At 40.1% G+C, this 19,784-nt stretch overlaps 1 protein-coding gene across 1 annotated transcript in view; it reads right to left on the reverse strand.

Moving 5' to 3' along the window:
- Nucleotides 1–12,534: 12,534 nt before the first annotated feature.
- The window catches only part of slc2a15a (solute carrier family 2 member 15a), a 38,640-nt gene continuing 31,390 nt past the window's right edge, over nt 12,535–19,784 (reverse strand). Inside the window, exons 9-12 of the mRNA XM_080868441.1 lie at nt 18,708–18,809; nt 18,412–18,487; nt 15,063–15,190; nt 12,535–14,429 (exon numbers count right to left, since the gene is read on the reverse strand). Coding sequence (XP_080724567.1) covers nt 14,175–14,429; nt 15,063–15,190; nt 18,412–18,487; nt 18,708–18,809 — 561 coding nt within the window. The 3' untranslated portion in view covers nt 12,535–14,174. The remainder of the gene's footprint in view (nt 14,430–15,062; nt 15,191–18,411; nt 18,488–18,707; nt 18,810–19,784) is intronic.

Below are 19,784 nucleotides of genomic sequence, written 5' to 3' on the forward strand. Positions count from 1 at the left end.
CCACACTAACTGCTTTTGCCTTTGTTGTGCTGTTGTACAGACCATGTCATCCACAAACACAAGTTAATAAATTATTTGATCATTTTAAAGTTTTGATAACTTGTCTCGGGAGTCTCAACTAAAACTCTTGGAAAAAGAGCAAAATAACCTTTTGATCTTCAACATGTTTACTCATTCGAGCTTTGATGTCCTCTGCTGTGCAGTTTCTTCAGTGCTATTCAAATATCCACATTATATTTGACTATTTCTCTCTAGACAAACAGAATTAAAAGAACAAACTGTTGTGTGTCATTGAATGCAGTGTCCCCCAGCTCGTGTTTTTGTTTGTGAGAGCTGTCAAACACCATTATAGCTACTGAGAACATCACCACCTTCTAGCTGTCAACTGAACATACTACCACCTGCAATTGTCTCCCATCAGTGGAAATTGTTGTAATTTTCCTTCACACAGACTTGTACTCTGAAGACCATTCACTATGTAAATGTCATGAACATGTTGACAGGCTTATCTGTCAGGTAACGTTTGAACGTTTTGAGGCTGCAGTGCACGAGTGTAAACAAATCTGGAACTATATCTGCTTTGAAGGTTGTTGAGTTTGAATGTGATATCAAACATTTAGATGTTAGCCTTAAACATGTAAAGAAGCCGCTGTTAACAGCCAATCAACCCAAGGAGGGAAGTGTACTTTTACATCCATCATAGGAGAAACTAGAGAGGCTGCTATTGTTGTGTTTTGTGCATTAGTGACCATAAAGAGCTCTCAGAGGGCCCAATAGACCCACTGCTGGATTCCTTACACGGGGTCACAACTGTGAAACTGCATTGTTATTCAAAGAGGCTGACACTCAGGTCTTCTTTTTGAGGGCTGTTGGGGGATCCAACATTACAGGTAGTTGTGAACTACTACTTGTTGAGATGAGAACTTAGAATACAATGAAGTGCTGAAGGGCACAATGACTTCAAATACACTTTAAAGCAAACTCCCCTTGCACAATAGGAGGGCTGAGGCACTTCAAGTCACAGACACTGAGCTGCTTTAGGTATTGAACTGTATATTGATGATTTGTTGTTCTCTGGGTTTTTAATGTTGTAAACGAACAAAATAATAGCACGTCTGTGCCACATTTACTAGTGAAAGGAGAGTGAATGGAGGTGGCTCTGGTGATGTTTTTGTGACCCTGCAGAACAATAACGACGTGAATAATGCTGGGAAGCTGCCTGAGAGCCTGGTGCAGTTAGCAGCAGTGTGACTGAACTGTAAAGATGCTGTCACACGTTTCATTTCCACCTGCTGCTCTTTTGTCCTCGCAGCACACACTGTGTCATTAACGGCCTCTAGTGGCAGTGAAGTGTAGTTCAGGACAAGTCACCTCTTCATCTGTCTCCAGTCATTACACCACTACATACAGGGTGGATATATAATGTAATTATGTTTGTGGTGATGACTAAGTTCGGATAAATAGCACTCTCTTTAATGTTGTGGCTCATATATAGAGTTTTCTCAGTAATTACCTGAAGTAGCTCCAGTATGATTGTTACAAAAATACTGTGTTTAATGGGGACTACTTATTGTGAACTGAATTATTTGCATTTGGAAAAAACGTGTGTTGGTCAAAATACAGAGTATGTATTTTATAAAATATGTCGTCATTGTTGGCCTGAATACTTATATCTACAACATCTTCACTCTTACGCTTGATTTGTTTAGGGACACGTGTTGAATGAACCATGCCACATTCGGCAGCATTCATACTCTAGGCTACTTTTCTTAGTTTCAGTCTATATAACAAATACAAACATGCAGACACACTAGCACAGGACACTGATTGGAGTGCAATCAAACAAGTTACAGCAGTTTTTTCATGACCGGGTTAAAGAAAATCTCCCCTTCGTTCAGGGTCCAGCTTTATAGGTAAGGAATTCCACATGTTGATATCGCTAACAGGAAATGCTGTTTGCCAGATGGAGGATTTCTTGAATTGCACCTTGGACTTTCCTACAACTCTGCACTGCTGAACCACAGAGTCATTGGACACTTGGAGAGCTTATGTTTGGAAATATTTGTATATTCGTTTTAGATTAGCAAATATAATGAAATTAACAAAGCCTTCTACAGAACACTGCAGCTGCAATATAAAAACAAATAGGGATATGACTTGATTTTGACTGACAAGACCAATTATGTGATCTAGGACTAGTTCTGAAATAGTTTATTCATTAAACTAAATTATGATGCCAATTTTTATGGCCTGCAAATATTTCTATGTAAAATATTTATTAGCAGTTTTATACAACTGACAAATGAAATGCTTGAAAGCACATCAGTTTTTTTGGGAAACCAGTAAATGGTTAATCATTAAACTGACCCTGACAATAACTTTACATCTTCACTCTCACAACACTAGACATCAAAGCTAACAGGTAGAACAAGGCCCTAACACATACACATTGAGGAATGAAAGGCTACGGTCAATATACGACTGCCTTTGATGACGCAGGAGAATAAACATGTGAGCAGTGAAGGAGTCAGCCCTCAGATGTTTATTGGGAAGCCTTGTTAACATGTCAGCCTGTCTGTGGCCCCAGGGCAAAGGCAGTGCAGATTATCATTGAAAACTGAACCAGGACCAGTTAACACAAAGGTAACACAATCTGGCCTTCGCTGTAGATCCGATGCACTGCACAGGTTTGCAGAACAGCACCTGTAACGTACAGACCAACATGTATGTGTTGTAACGTGTTGTAACTGGCAGTGTGCACTTCTTTCATCGTGACACCTGCCCTTGTTTCCAGTGCAGTGAAACTGTTGCAAACTATTACACCGTGCCTTCAGTTTAGGTTTTTTCTTGTTGTTATTTGCATACAAGCGCATCTTTTCATCCACTTAATAGGTTCAATTCCAATATTGCTTCTCTCACTGCAGATCTGTGACACACAACAGAGGGAACTGGCCTTTTATTTATGTCGATGTTTCTTTCTGAAATGCAGCATGTTACCCTGTAAGCTTTGTTGTTTCTTTTAAAAAGAAAAAGCTGTTCTTCTTCTCTTGATGATGCGTACAAGCCTCAATCCGAACTCTTTTCATTTTAAATGTGAAGGTTACAAACCTTCCTTTGCTGTTGAGCTTTGACGGTGAAAAATATAATGAAATGGTAAATTTAGTTGACAGCAGCTTAAAATCAATCAGGTATCCACCAAGTATAAGAAAGGATGAAAGAACTGAGAAGTCTTGTAAAAAGTCGCATTATTTACTATAATAACTTTTCGTAAGTATCTCCCTCAGTGTGTCCCCCCCCCCCCCCCCCCCCTTTGTTTGTTTCTGTGAGCTGGTTTTATATTAGAAATTGAGGTGTTGTTAATTTTGCAAAAATGACAGATTTTGAGCAGAGGTCTTCTTTAATTATTAATTCTTTAATAGGATGAAAATTTAAGCAGATAAACCAAATCACATCATTATGGTGTTTATCAGGAGTTTGGCCCCTTATATCCAGTAAATGTTGCTAAGACGTTTTGAACAATTCCAGGCTCCCAATAGCAGCAAATCTACAAACACAACCGGAAACCCTCTCTTAGCTCACATATAGTTACAGTTCTTAGCAGGTCAACATCATGTTGTGGTTTGTGGTTAAGAGCAGTTGTAAAAGATTTTATATCTGGATTTGTGAGTACTGCTGTGATTCACCTTAAAGCTGGCCGATCAGTGTCTGTGTGTGTCAGACTGGCTGTAGGAATGTGGAAGATAAGAAACGTGTCTCTAGCCAATCATCATGCATGAAGCACAGAATCATTCTTTACATTGAAACTAATCAGACAATAATCTAATATAGGTTAAGCAAGATAATGAATAAGCAAATATATTCCGAATATTGAAATGATTCTAACAACAGGCCTCTGGAGGAGCTGGTTTGTGCTAGATGACCTTGGGGTTTGTGTGTAAGAAGGATGGGGGGGGGGGGCTTAATTATAACGTAACGGCTTAATTATTGTTCCGAGGATGTTTAAAAGTAAGTGGGCAGGCAGAGCCTTCACCTTTCAGGACACTCTCCTGTGGGACTAGCTCGCAGTTTGGATTTGGGAGAGAGACACCCTCTCCACTTTTACGATTAGTCTAAGAACCTCTCTTTTAGTTAAAACATGTCTTAGGGCTGGACCAGGTGACCCTGAATCATTTTAGGCTGCAATAGGCCTAACTGCTCGGGGCTTCCCTTAATGCACTGAGCATTAAGACTAAGTGTTTATACACCACTCATTTAGTCATCTTTGGGCGGGGCCTTGTAATTGCCAAATTAATGTTTTGGTATCAGCCTGAGGAACTTGGAAACAACTTGAAGTTCTGGACTTCAAGTATCATTTCACGTCACATCAGAGAAGCTTCCTTAGGTCTAAAACCAAATGGTGGAGAGTCACAGACATTTAAATCTCCATCTCATTTATTTTCACTGTGGCGTGTGAAGACCAATATAAACTATCCGATTAAACACTGTAATTAAATAAAATATTTTCTTATTCAAATGATTACTGACATATAGATGAGAGAAAGAGAAAGGGAATCAGCACTACTGGGAATCAGCACTACTGGGAACCAGCGGCGGAGCCAGATATTTGAAACGCCCGGGGCTTAGCCCAAAAGGGTAGTATGCATGTGGGATTTGGTTGTTTTTTTTTTTGTTTTTGTTTTTTTTTTTTTGGGGGGGGGGGGGGGGGTAAGAAATGACTGAAAGATTAATAGGCTCTGTTTTGAGTTTTGTTCAAAAAAGAATGACTTCATATAGGGAAAAATATATATCACATGTGCAGGACACCTTAAACTAGTTTTTTAATTAAGCAGCGAGGCAGAACAAGGTCAGGGCTGCATCAAGACACGAGGACTAAACCCCAATTCAACCAGACCCAGAACTGATCCAGAATTAAATCAGGACTACTGAGGACTTAACCAAGACAGAACCAGAATCAGAACTAGATGATAGCAGCACTAAAAATCATCATAGACCTGCACTACACTATTTTTTTAATTCTACCAAAGTCCAATATTTAGATTGAGAAAAGTTTATATAATTATTCAGCCTTGTTGTGCAAACAAGCTGCAGAACTTAATAAATGTAGAATTTGAAAAATAACAAACCTAAAAAGAAACACTAGGTACGAGATACATGAGGACCTATGATACGATGATACTTTTGGTAAACAACCATTTGACTAACATGTGTGTCTCACCTGCTCTTGTTCATCTGTTCTGTCCTCATTCTCCATCTCCCTCTCTCTCCCTCTTTGTGCTGACAATCATCAAATATACAGTTGAAACCAGATATTTACAAACTCTTCAGATAAAAACACTTTTTTAATTGTAACATCAAGCCTGGGGCTCGCTCAGGCCACTTTGGAGGTGGGGTGCCCCCGGCCTCTCGGCCTGGGGCTCGGTCACTCAGGCACAGCTGGCTGCCGGCGGAGCTCACGGGCGCGTCACTGCAACCCCCCTGACTTCTGCTCCGCGGCTGCTGAGTGAGCCCTCAGCTGGGACTCTCCCCAGCTCTTACTGGGACAGTGGCGCGGCTGCCCCTCTGTTGGTCTTCCTTGGTCTCTTGTGTTCTGGGGGCCTCTGGATGTCTGGAGTTTTGATCTCCTCCATACCTGCTTCATACCCTGGAGGACGGGGCTGTGGCTCCCCACACTCCCTAGCAGATCGTTACATGGAGAAACCTTTGGAATGCAAGCATGCTGATCCACACAGGTATGCACACAGGTGTACACACGGGTGTTCACAGACGCGGACTACAGCTTTCTTGGCTGCTGCCTCAAAGCACACTGTGCGCTGTCTATCTTGCATGCTGCACAATATCGTTTATTATTTAGTATCTACTGATATCTACTGCTAGCTAGTTTATTGTGATTGTGCCGTTTTTTTTTATTATGTTGCTCTTTGCTGTTTGCTTTCTCTTCTGTTTTTTTTCTCCATAGAGGTGACCCAGGTGCTTTTTTTTTTTTTCTTTCTTCCCCCCCTTCTCACCGTCTCTTCTCCCCTTTGGTTTTCTCTCTCTCCTTCTTTCATTCTTTCTCCCTGTCCTATCCCCCAGTCATGTCTGTCCCGTTTGTAGCAACTGAAAATAAAACAAATTCATAATTATAATAAAGGTCAATCAAATGGACCAATATGGCAAGGCCATGATGATCCACTTGGTAAAATAAATCCGCTTGGCATCTTTCTTGGCCTTAAGACAACAATTCTGATGCTAAAGATCCAAACGGGACACAAAAAAAGAAAAAAAAAATTGTAACATAAAATCAGACTAAATGTTTATTTTTTTAGATTGATAAATATAAAAAACATATTTGTTAACTTTAAGCGTAAAGAGAGAAACTGTCTGCATTTCTTAATTGTAAATGGCACCAAATTGTATTCAAACTGAGCCACACTTATGGAGCTCCACAGTTCTCTTCCTGGTGTTTTGTTGACATCTCCTGATGTCCCCATGTCACAGAAACAGGCTCTGTGTTTTGCCTTATATGCATCCACAGCTGTGCCACCAGTTTACTCACATGGACTCTACTAACCTATCAGAAGCTTCTTCAGCTCAGAATGGAATCGTCTGGAGTTTCTTATTAATTAACAAACTTAGTGTATATGTACTCCTAAATTGGATCCTATGGATCAGGGCTGACGGGAACTCTCAAAGTGTAATCAGATTACTGTGAAATCATGGTTCCAGCTCCACAGAGGACCAAGCTTTGTAGATTTAATCACCTTCTAGTGCCACCCTCTGCTGTGATTAGCAGAGCTGCCTCTAATAAACATTGTACACTCAAATCTACCTCAATCGTTACAATAAACGTTCAGTGATAATAAATAGAAGCTCTGTCTCTCTTTATTCTGACATTTAACTAATTCAAAAGATGTTTCAATATTTATCTAAAACAAAAGTTTACTCTAAATTGATGTTGTGCAGTAAAAATGTTTTATGTTTTCTCCCTAAAGTGTAAATATCTGGTTACAAATGTGAATATCCTGCTGTGTACTGAAACCCCTCTTGGGCTACGTCCACACGTACACGGGTATTTTTGAAAACGGAGATTTTCCGCTTCCGTTTAAAAAAATAATCCCGTCCACACGTAAAGGCAGAAATGAAGGAAAACGCTGCTATGAACATGCCAAAGCAGCAGGTGGCGCTAGATTCCTAACTGTGTAGAAATGTTGGCCAATCAGAAGTCGGCGGGAAAAAGTAAACAAAGCTGGGGCATAGAAGCAGAACCGTGTGGAGGGACAGTAACTGTGTGCATATGTAAGCATTTAAACACTGCAGAGAGTAGAATTAACAGTAACAGTATTGTAGAAATTCATTTCACCGAAACAATAACGTGGCGCACAGTGTGACGTCAAAAAAGGCGCACATCTTTGACGCTGCGTTTTCTCCATTTTTCTCGTCCACACGTAAATGCAAAAACTGAGTTTTAGAAAATATCCACCCTGCCCGGAGTTTTTAAAAATCTCCGTTTTCAGTGACCAAAAACGCCGTTTACGTGTGGACGAAAGGTTCAAACACATAGAAAAATCTGCGTTTTCAAAAATACCCGTGTACGTGTGGACGTAGCCTTGTTTTGCATAGAAATATACTGAACAACATACAAAGCATAATATATAAAATAACATTTACCTGAGTTTTTTCTTTGAAAGAAGCCTCTCATGTCCATTCTTATCTTTCAGTGTGTAACCGGTGTGATTCTGCGTTGTGTCTGATAAAAAAGGTAAAAGAAAGAAAGACCTCCAAGTAAATAATTTGCCCACTCCAGCTCCTCTCCCACAGGGGAATTGTAGAAAAAGGGGAGAGGCAAAAGGGGTACACTGTATTTATAGTATTGCACCAAAGAAGAAGAAAAGAATGAGGAGGGGCTCTAACTGATAATGAACACAACTACAGGCTTGGAGGTCCTAAAAGTCAGGTATAAAAGGAGCAGTTTGGGGGTTTAGAACACATTTTGTGTAATTATAACAATGTTATTTATGACTCTGTTACATTCACCCCCCAAGAATTACACAAAATCCTAAAGGGTACACCAAAAAAAAAATATAAACCCACAATAACAGATACAGTGGCCTCAAACAAATTCACATCGCATATACAATGAATTAGATCAGCAACATAGCTTCCTCCAAGGAGGATAAGAGACCTGAGACCTGCTCGGCGCCTAGCAAGGTCCCAGGACTTTCTATAGACAAAATGAGGTGCCATTTACACCACACAAAACAGGCCATAATATCTATGGGCGTCACCATCAGACTGCACAGACTGACAAAATACAATGAACTCTGTGCCTGTATTATTCTTTTCCAAAAACAATAGCAATGAAAAACATACAGAAATAAGCAAATTCACACATCAATAACCGCTGCTTGAACAGGTTCAACACCAAGGAGTGTTTCAAGTTGAGCCATTGATTCAATCAAGCGACGAACTGGTTTAATGATTCTACCAAAACGTGTGGTAAGTCCTTGATCCACGTCCACATTTTTGGGTTCAAGAGAATGAAAAGTGTGGGACGGGAAAGCAGCAGGGGAGCCTGGGGAGGCTCCATCACCAGCCAGCCCACCAAGATCAGAAACACCCATTATGGGAGGGGTCCCATGAACGCCATCTTCATCCGGGTCACGGCACCAAGTGTAACCGGTGTGATTCTGCGTTGTGTCTGATAAAAAAGGTAAAAGAAAGAAAGACCTCCAAGTAAATAATTTGCCCACTCCAGCTCCTCTCCCACAGGGGAATTGTAGAAAAAGGGGAGAGGCAAAAGGGGTACACTGTATTTATAGTATTGCACCAAAGAAGAAGAAAAGAATGAGGAGGGGCTCTAACTGATAATGAACACAACTACAGGCTTGGAGGTCCTAAAAGTCAGGTATAAAAGGAGAAGTTTGGGGGTTTAGAACACATTTTGTGTAATTATAACAATGTTATTTATGACTCTGTTACAAGTGCATAACTGAAACCGATTTAGTCGGGGAGGGTAAGAACTGAGAATATGAAATAAACACACGTAAGCTAAGACTCTAAAAAAAATAGCATTTGTTCGGCTTTTCATTTTGCCATTTGTTGATTCACTTGAAGAGCAAGTAACGTAATATTAGTCTAGTGATCAGTTTGATATCAATCTTTCGTGATGCACCGTCATATTTACATTATTTGTACGGTACGAATGATTTGCTTTGGTACCTGGTCAAACTTAAGCTCTCCTTAGTATGGCTGGCTCCGTCTCTCCAACAGCGCACTCACAGGCGGCAGCTGCCCCGCCCCCTCACTCAGTCGCTTAGTGCCTGAGCTCGGATCATACCAATATCAGGGGGGATTCACGCACAGTCGTAAATTCCCACAGTGTGCACTATGTGCTTCGAATATTGTGTGTACTTTTTGTTTTATACAGTTGTCAGCCAGGCATCTAACTATGAAAAAATTACACTCCAAAATACCCCGGGCTTAAGCCCAGTAAGCCACCCCCACGCTCCGCCCTGCTGGGAACCAGTTACCAAGAGACAAGTCAGAAACAGATAGAAGACAAAAACCTAGAGCAGAAGCTAAGTAGGACTGAGGGACCATGACACTGCCTGCTTATAGAGTCCACCTATTGGTTCTTGCTAGTGATGGTGTGATGAAGCCCTGTGAATGTGCCGAATCTTTCCAGCCAAACTCCAACTTACAACGCCTCCTTCTCACCTGCACCCGTTTTGCACACACCCTACAGTAAAATGGAAAATGACAAAGTTCACAGGTTGGGGTCAAATGCCAATTATACATATTCTCTCCTCTGTAATATGCTTTGTCAATATTTTTGATATTTATAATTGAGTGATTTGTATATATTAGTGCTATTTCTTGAATTTGTAAACTCTGCAACATATTGTATTGTGTTGTAGGAACTGTAACCCACACAATTTCCTTAGGGACTAATAATGTGATCTGATTCTGATTCCTGATACTGAATCGAGCAGATCACACAAAGACCTGTTTGACAGCTCATTTGGATGTACTGACATCTACTGGTTATTCGAAGTACAGCAGCCCTGTTGTGATAATACATGGCTGTGTCCCAATTCAGAGACCGCACGCTTGACGTACGCATTTTCACCGCCACGCGACGACGGCTGTCTCAATTCGAAGTGTACTTCAAATGCGTACTCCAAATGCACCGTCGATTTCCCCAAGCGTGGTCCGGTGCACGCTTCGTGGTCCCATATATCCCACAATTCATAGCGCGGCGGTGGGTGTGGATAATTTTGCCGCAAAATACCTCACAAGAATGGCGCTCCCAGTGGCTGCAGCCAGACCCTCCAAAATATGGCAGACAGCAGAAGAGTGAACTGTCAAAGTAAGCACTGAATATGATGTCACTTACTTATGTGCAAATGTTTAATAACAAAGAACATTAAAACATTACTGTTGGCCACATGTCGGCAAAGTTATGTGACATTAGTGATGTTTGTACTTTCAGCGTTAACTTGGTTTTAAAGCCTCTCTCTCTCTCTCTATATATATATATATATATATATATGCACTAGGGCTGCCACAAACAATTATTTTGATAGTCGACTAGTCACCGATTATTTTTGCGATTAGTCGACTAATCAGATCATCATCCATTGGACGTACAGTGTACAGCTTATTGCACCAGCAGCATCTGCTCTTATATAACTATCATTAGCTTACAGCTTGAAGTGTTTGTGCTAACTAAAAATAAAGACAAGATGATAGTTTATTCAATTTTAATGAAATTTGCAGATTGTTTCGGTGAAGTTTAATAAACTCCTTGCTATCTAAAATATAACAGGACACCGGAGTAAATTCTCCAGCGTCTCACACTTCTGATAATCAGCTGTCTGCTTGACAGTTTTAGCTGTGCAAAAACTATAACTTTAATCTCAGACAAACCGATTTACTCAGGAACAAATAAAATACAAAAGAAAGCCAAACAATAACATTTTTAAGTTATCTAAGTAACTTATATATCATGTTTAACCTGAGTAGCAAAAGACGGCGGTGGGTTTGAAAACGATTTGCCGGGAGTCCGGTGTTCTCACGGCTCTAGTGACCTAGCCCCCGGCTAGCTATCGAGCTAGTGGGTAACAGACGTCTCCGAAAACGTCGGAGCGCTTTTGAAAATATGTGGTGTCCTGATAAACTGAGCAGATATTTGAGGTTTACACAGCTACATTCTCGCCTGAAAATATGTTAAACGTTTATTTTGTGACCCAGAAAGAATAATAAGAGTAAAGTTAAAACTAACTAGCTGCCGCCATTGTTGGAAACTGAGCAGGGCTGCGCTATGAATTCTGGGACACAGCTGCTTCTTCTTCTTCGGGGTTTAACGGCAGCTGGCATCCTTGTACATGCAGTGCTGCCATCTTCTGTTTCAGTCCGTTATTACACTCTTAAATCCTACTACTCATTCCTGCGTCCTTTGTGATCTTACAAAGCTTCAAACGATGTGTCGACTATTAAATTAGTCGTCGACGATTTTAATAGTCGACGTAATCGTGACTAGTCGACTAATCGTGGCAGCCCTAATATGCACACAAGGGCAGCACGGTGGCTAGCACTGTTGCCGCACAGCAAGAAGGTCCTGAGTTCAATTCCACCATCAGGCCGGGGTCTTTCTGTGTGGAGCTTGCATGTTCTCCCCGTGTTTGCGTGGGTTCCCTCCGGGTACTCCGGCTTCCTCCCACCGTCCAAAGACATGCAGCTTGTGGGGATAGGTTAATTGCTTAATCCAAATTGCCACTAGGTGTGAGTGTGAATGGTTGTCTGTCCCTGTGTGTTGGCCCTGCGACAGACTGGCGACCTGTCCAGGGTGTACCCCGCCTTTCGCCCTATGACAGCTGGGATAGGCTCCAGCGCCCCCCGCGACCCTGAAAAGGATAAGCGAATGGATGGATGGATGCACACATAAAACCTGAGATAATGAATTTTCATCAGCTTCACTGAAGCTTCAGGTATTCTAGATCTTTGGGTTATTTAACTCTCCATATGTGAATGAAAAGCAGATATTTTGTTAAGGCTTGAACACACATTTGATTGTGTTATTGAAATTTTCTTTAAATGTATATGATAAAAAAGACGAGGATTGTTGGCCCCTGGATGCTTTTTTCCACATGCAAACAGAGCAAGTGTGGGTACAGGTGCACAGTTCTGTTAATGGGGTCACACTATTTCAGCAGTCAGAAGGTAGTAATAGGCCAAGATAAGCAGCAGTGCTTAAATATATTTTTAAAATGTGTAAATGTTCATAATTTTGGCATTGTTTACATTGTTTACAAGAATGGTTTTTTCAGTTAGACTGGACTAGCAGACACTTCTTTTCTGACCACTAGAGGTCAGCAGGGAGTTAGATTTGTGTTTTTGAGGGTGAATAAAAAATCCAGTGCCTTGGATTCTTTTGTCTTTCCTACAGTTTAGATATGTTAGTAGCATAATTTTCTTATTACTGTACAATGCTGCTGGAACATGACAGTCAACTATGCTTGGTAATGAAAACACAGAAAGCACAGTGGTATAGGACTTCATTTATGTAGTTATCTTTTGACAATTCACAACTTTTAGACTTATGTACACATTTTCATGTATTTAAACTGTTTCACTTTCTGTATAAATTATATTTTAGCAGACTTTGCAAAACAATTCAACCAGCACAGCGTAATGACACAGTCTAAAATATCAGGACCAACTTGAGAAAACATCATGTTTAACATCAGGTAATATACATATGGAACAAATGGTGACATTTAACAACATGCAGTTTGTTATTTGGATTTCTTAGATTGTGACTTACTGACTACAAAAGATTAAAAAAAGATGTATTTCTGTCATGTACTGTGTGTGGTACTGTGCACAACCCGTTTCTTACAGGCTGTTGTGTCTACAAGCTCTTGTTTCCTACTGAAAGGAAGACAGTTTATTCTGTGCATGTCCGATTTCATTTCACTCATGCTGGCTAAAAAGCCAATTTACAGAATTTACCACCCAAACTGTCTGCAGTAAGCATCTTTTAAAATATACATAAAAGTGCAGTAGCAGTAACAGTATCCACAGCATCTGAGGTTTTTCATGATCAAAGAAATAACAATTTGTTTAATATTTATTATTTCTATAAAGCTGGGTCAATCTCATCCTCTCATGTTTTCTTTGTCCCAACAAAGATCTTATCTAATTAATTGCTTCCCATTCCACATGCTAATGCTGACTAAACAGAATATGAACTTGTCAGTTGTAAGAAACTAACAACCTAAACAACCATCAGCTGCTTAAACCCAAAAAATGTAAAATGACACACAAAAGGGACAAACAGCTGGTGTCTGAGCTCCTTCTGGGACAATTATTTTTTCACTTGTATTTTGGTTAAGTGTAGAACCCAAAATGACTGGTTACAGTGAGGAGAGAAATGAAGTTTACCTTTCAGAAGAATTACTAGCTGGGCTTTATTTGAAAATGACCTGTTTTTCCATGACCCCAGAGGTCATTTGTATTTTAGTTTTTCATGAAAATACTTTCCCTTCCACAGACAACATAATTAAAACGGTTATTATTTTTTTAAGTACAGTTGTGGTTACAATTTCTTGCAGTTGTGCACATCACTGCTAACATTTTTCATAGCACCGTACTCACCAAGATAATCAAGGTTGAAATCATGACTGACATAAAAACATATTTATTTGCTGGGTCGAGATAGAACAAGGGCACTTACCTAATGTACCTCAGGGAAACTGAAACTAGTATTTTAGTGTAGAACAACCATTGAAACTCTGTATAACACTCTCGTCTATTTTCTTACCCAATTATCAAACTAGGGTTGTTGGGAGTTACAGTCCGTTCCATAGGCAGATCTGGTCCATTACAGCAGGCCAAAGAGGAAATGGGTTTTTCAAATGTAATGACATTTGTCTTAAGTCTGCGTACCATACAGGTTGATTGTTTCCAACCTGTCTGGCTGTTTCACTATATGTATAGTCCTGTGATGTCACCATGCTCCCAGAGTAATACTTTTGAATTAGCACCCATGAAGTAAATTTTCTTACAAATCTTGGATATAAATATTCAGTTGACAGAATAACTTCACTCAGCTATAGCACACTGGGTACAGGTGAGGTGTTGTTTTGTTACAATGTACATACCAAAGGAATGAATTGGCTGTGAAGTCTGAGTTAAGGTACAGACAAAGAGCTGTCAAACTCCACCGAAGCATGTTCTAGACCACCGTAGCCATTCAGCTTCCGCAGCTTTAGCTGGTCAACATGGATCAGACTCTGGGTCTCTAAGACTGCTTCTTTCTTCGAGAACATCTGGCTGATTTCCATGAAGGTCTTGTTTTTGGTCTCTGGGATCACAATGTAGACATAGACGGCAACAGATGCACAAATGGTGGCAAACACTAAATAACAGTAAGCTCCGGCTGACATCTGGTGGTTGGTGTTGCAGGTAAATGGAAGAAAGAAAGAAAAGGACAATTGGTTTTAAATCAAAGGTGACCCATGTCACTTTGAGTAAACTGACATTGTGTATGTCAGAATAGGTAGTTACTCTTACACTCTGACGTTTCCTTGGACTACAGGGAGTAAGAAACTGAGAAGGATTTCTGAGGCATTCACAGTGATATATCGACTTGAGGGAGATAAAACAAAGCGTAACACTGCATTACTCCCATTATGCAAACTGAGCATTAGTTCTGAAGTCGAGCTCAGCCAGCAGCACATCAGCTCACGACTGCACCGGTGTCCTTCTGTCTTCATTTAGCAGGATCGATGTAGGCGAAGCACTTTGAAACCTAGAACTACCCCGGTCTCCTCCACATGCTGTTAGTGGCTTCACCAGTATCCTGTCTGCTGTCACTGACAGCTGCTCTATTCCATCCTGTGTGCTCCCCCTGATTTAACAGCTCCCTGACTTTATGCTTTTAATAGATTCTTAAGGAATCTATTAAAAGCATAAAGACCTAAACTGGATCCTGGATAAGTGGGTACTCGAGGACTACATCAATCAGTTCTCTGCATACTACGTTTGTAAAGAAATCCACGACCGTGTATAGCTTCTACCTGTAAGAATGGGAAGACGAATCCCACAGTGAAGTTGGACAACCAGTTGAGTGAGCCTCCTATGATGTAGGCTGCAGGTCGGTGAGATTGTTTAAACAACTCTGCCGTGACCAGAAACGGCACTCCAGCTGCAACAGGAAAAAGACAGGACTTACCAAACATCAGTCACACATTGCTGTTGGATGCTCTCGCAGCGACTTCATAGTGTTCACAAGTCATTTAGTCTCACATTTGAGACAATTTATAAGTAACAAACACAATCTGACTCTTTTGGTCTCTAGTTCCAAAGTTCTTCATCCTATAGCTCCAATTATTGATCAGGATAAGGCACTTTGTCCACCTTACATCCATATGCAGCTTTATAACATGCACCTGGATGAAGCCGGAGCATCCAGAGGAAACACAGAGATAACAGATAGTTTTTATGGCAAAACTAATGTGCAGATTAACAGGGTGTGTGCAAGCAATTATATTATTTATGTTCATGATTTTATAATACATGTTCATTTATCATCTCTCGTACCAATACAGCCTTTGGGCCTAAAAATCCGCATATGGACACGAGAAACGTGTCAAAGAATGCATATCATTAATATTTAACTGTTATAGTCAGTAAAAACGGCTTTATTTGTCTCTCTTACAGAAGGTCCTAGAACCTAGAGTCAAATATACAGTCAGGGAACTTCAAATTAGAACATTTGAATGCATATCACTTTTATAAATAATTGCATTTATTAAACTTTTAAATGTCTGAATAAATGAAAATGTAACTAGAGCTGCAGTACAAAAGATTTTCAGAGACAAATTAGAGACAAATTTTTAAAGGCATGACCTGCAGAGGGTGCTGTTCAACCACTACACAGAGCAACCCAAACCTCCTGCAACTCACAGGTTACAAAAGAATAACATCACACATCAGCTGCAATCAGAGCAGACTACACTCACCTGTTTACTACTCTAGAAACTATTGTCATCCACCTGTACAAAAGCTTAAATTACATTCTGGTTTATATAACTCTTAAAACTCTTTTAGCAGCAATCAGTGATAGTCTGTTTATCTGAGATCATGCACGAGTCTCTAAACACCAGAGGTGGGACCAAGTCATTGTTTTGCAAGTCTCAAGTAAGTCTCAAGTCTTTATCCTCAAGTCTCAAGTAATGTCAGGCAAGTCAGAGTCAAGTCTCAAGTCACTGGTGTAAAAGTCCGAGTCAAGTCACAAGTCTGAAATTTTGAATTTCAAGTCCTTTCGAGTCTTTAAAAAAAACAAACGAAAAAATAATGTTGCAGTTATGCTAAATGTAAATATTAGACCATGTAATTTTAAAATCTGTGTTTTTCTCAACACATGACAAAATAGTGAACTTAGAAAATATACACAAATTGTGAAATTGCACCTCTTTAAAATGCAGCTCAATTAAACCTAGCTCCAAGAATAATTTTCACCGACAGTTCTGAGATAAGCTGCATGTTATTCTTGGATGCGGTTGTAGGACCGGCTTTAAAATCGCATGACAAAAATATCATACATAAATAAATGATTTTTTTTTAAAATATCATTTAAAAAAAACTGCATCACCAACGTAGCCTGGACAACATTTGCTAGTTAGATGAAGTCAGCTATCTCATCGTAGCATATTTATATGCATATTTATAATTATACGGTTCTTGGAGTGAGTGCATACACTCATGAAGTTTAGTAACTTCCGGTCACTGCAACAAGCCCAGGTACAGTTTACCGACGGATGGGTGCAGGACCTTGAAATGCACCGTGTAGAACGAAAGACCATCGTACGTATCATAAGTTTACCAGTCTCACAAATCGTCCTCATAAATACACATTCATTAACCGTTTATTAATAGGACCTTTGAGCTCAACGGTAATTAATTAGTAGTGGAAATAATTTCTGGTAGCATCACAGAAATGTAGCAGTGACAATAATACTGTATGCTGTAATCGTACTGGGCAATTAGTGATACAAAAAACCTGTTTTATCCTGTGAATAAAAGTATATGTTTTTGTCAGTGTACCATAATAACAGAAGCGAAACGCAATATTGTGTCAGGACAATTCACTATTTATGCACAATAAATAAAGGAGCATAGCGCGACAATTTCTGTTCTTGCTTGTAACCTATATCACCAATTATGTTAAGAAAAGTGACGTACTAACTACTAAAAAACACTGACCTTCGTGTAAATGCTTGGAGCAGACTAACCTGTGAGCTGGAGTGTTCTGGGACGTTATATTTGGTCTTTGAATGGCTGCAATCCAGTCGCGTCTTTGTTACTTCGGAAACATGAACAATTTCTCTTCAACGACGTAATCCGATAACAACCGATCTCTTTACCCGTCGGCTTCCCGTGGCTGTCATGCGACCGGCTATTGCAGTTAATAATACAACGGCTTCTTGACATTTTTGTGTTTCTTTTTATCGCTGTATAACTGATTTTAATTGAAAGCCTGCGTGCGCTAGTACCGCTTGCCACGAGTTCCCAGAATCCTTTGCGGTTCTACCCGTGAATGACGTCACATTTTCAATCTCTATATAATATGCATGTTAAATTTTATATTTGGGGTAAAATATCAAGTCTTTTCAAGTAAACCGGTTCAAGTCCAATTCAAGTCCCAAGTCATTGGTGTAAAAGTCCAAGTCAAGTCACAAGTCTTAGAACATTTTTTCAAGTCAAGTCTAAAGTCATAAAATTAATGACTCGAGTCTGACTCGAGTCCACACCTCTGCTAAACACACTATTGTTCATGGCTCTGCCCAGCAATAGTTCACATATAACCCATCCACAAATCCTGGCTAGTAAAAGATTCCAGTTTCCAAACACACGCGTTTAAATGGATATTAAACATACCAAAAATTCCAAAGGTTTCTAAAACATGTGGGAAAAAGAAAATCGTTTCGCCTGTAGCTGTATGAATGCCATGCCTGCTGACATAATGTTGTCTACTTGATATTAACCCTCTCCAGGCAGGCGTTGCCGATTTCCAACAGTTAAAAACTAACAACCTGATTACCCCACATACATATTTTATGAGTTTCTTTTACCACTGCAGGACTTGGTTGTGCATTAGCAACAAAAAACTTGAGCCTGAGGGGGTTAAAACCATTTAATCACTGTCAAATATGAAATGGGCAGCAGTTAGATTTTTGCAGGCAGCCACCGCTTTGATGCATCAACTAGTTTGTTTTTTGGCTCTTATGTTTTGATTTTTTCGTTTTTTGCTTCTGTCGACATCATGTGATAACCACACCAAAATAATACTTTGAACAGGTAAATCTGTTAATAGTTGTCATTTAAATGAACCAGTCCTTTAACATGCAGTATAAAGCAACTTGCCTGGGCCAATACAGAAGCCAGCAATAATGCCCACCACACAGCAGACACTGATGTAGCGCATGAATGACAAATGAGCCTGCAATGAGAACAAACAGCAGAACATTGAAGAAGTCTGACAGTATTTATGTAGCTTCTCTAAGCGAAAATGAGTCTTTTTGTTAAACACTGCTTTAAATATGTATTCTCTCTCTCTCACACACACACACACACACACACACACACACACACACACACACACACACACACACACACACACACACACACACACACACACACACACACACACACACACTTACCTGTAAAATGAGGGCCAGTGTTATCCCAGTACTGCAGATACCCATCATAGCAAAACCCCCAATCATGAGAGGCCTGCGGCCCAGCTTCTCTATAGTAAAACACTCAATAAGGAGAGACAGATGCTTTATTAGACACTACTGAGTGGAACACATGTGTTTGTGTTTCGACTCAAGGTGTGTTTACACCAACTTAGCATACAAAATGAGAAGCACTAGCCTAGCTCACCTTAGAAATACAGAGTCAATGGGCTAATGATGATGTTTAAAATAGCAGTTTGGATGGTCGTTAGGTGTGTCGCAATACTAGAGTTTCACATTTGATGCTAATATACAGGATACTTTGGTACCATAGGGGGGAAAATGACGACAACAACAAAAAAACATGCTGTTGCTGATCAGGGCTTCGTTCCTTTTGCTGGAAGCTGAATGTTAGGACTTGGAATGATGTCACTCCTCAGTTAACCAAATGTCAGAAGCAGCATGAAAGAACTTGTGGAGCCAATCATCCATTTGCACCACTGTGACAATCTGTTTTTGTTCCAACTTAAATGCAACATCATTTGAGTTGTTAAGGAACCTATGGCGTTATTTTTGTGCCACTATTCTGAGCGCATGTAAAAAATGTTTGCAGGTGCAAGTTTTGCATTTTGAGGAGAAATTTACTTTGAGCGAAGAAAAACTAAATTTGAATGAACAAAATTCATTGCTGCGTGCAAAAAGTGTATTGCAGTGTTTGCTATTATCCACACACACACACACACAACAGCAGCCCCTCTCGCTCAGTTTTTGCATTTGCGCTCGCTCACAACGTGTTTCTCGCGCTCTCAACATTTCTGCCCGTGTGCGCTCAACTTTCTGTACACCGTTATATTTGTGCCACAAAACCAGCCAATCACAGACTTGGATGCAAAAAAATCTGATTGGCTGTTTCCAGCAAACATCCGCTGATACTAGAAAGTAATATTAAATCAATTCTAACAACAGCTGATCAAGCTTAAACGTGCTGCTGTTGTTCAGCGCGACATCCACTGGTTTCCTCTTTCTGGCGCAAAGTGGGCGATAAACAAGAGAGACGGG

The sequence above is a fragment of the Rhamphochromis sp. 'chilingali' genome (genome assembly GCF_963969265.1).
Source record: "Rhamphochromis sp. 'chilingali' genome assembly, chromosome: 20".
Lineage (NCBI taxonomy): Eukaryota > Metazoa > Chordata > Actinopteri > Cichliformes > Cichlidae > Rhamphochromis > Rhamphochromis sp. 'chilingali'.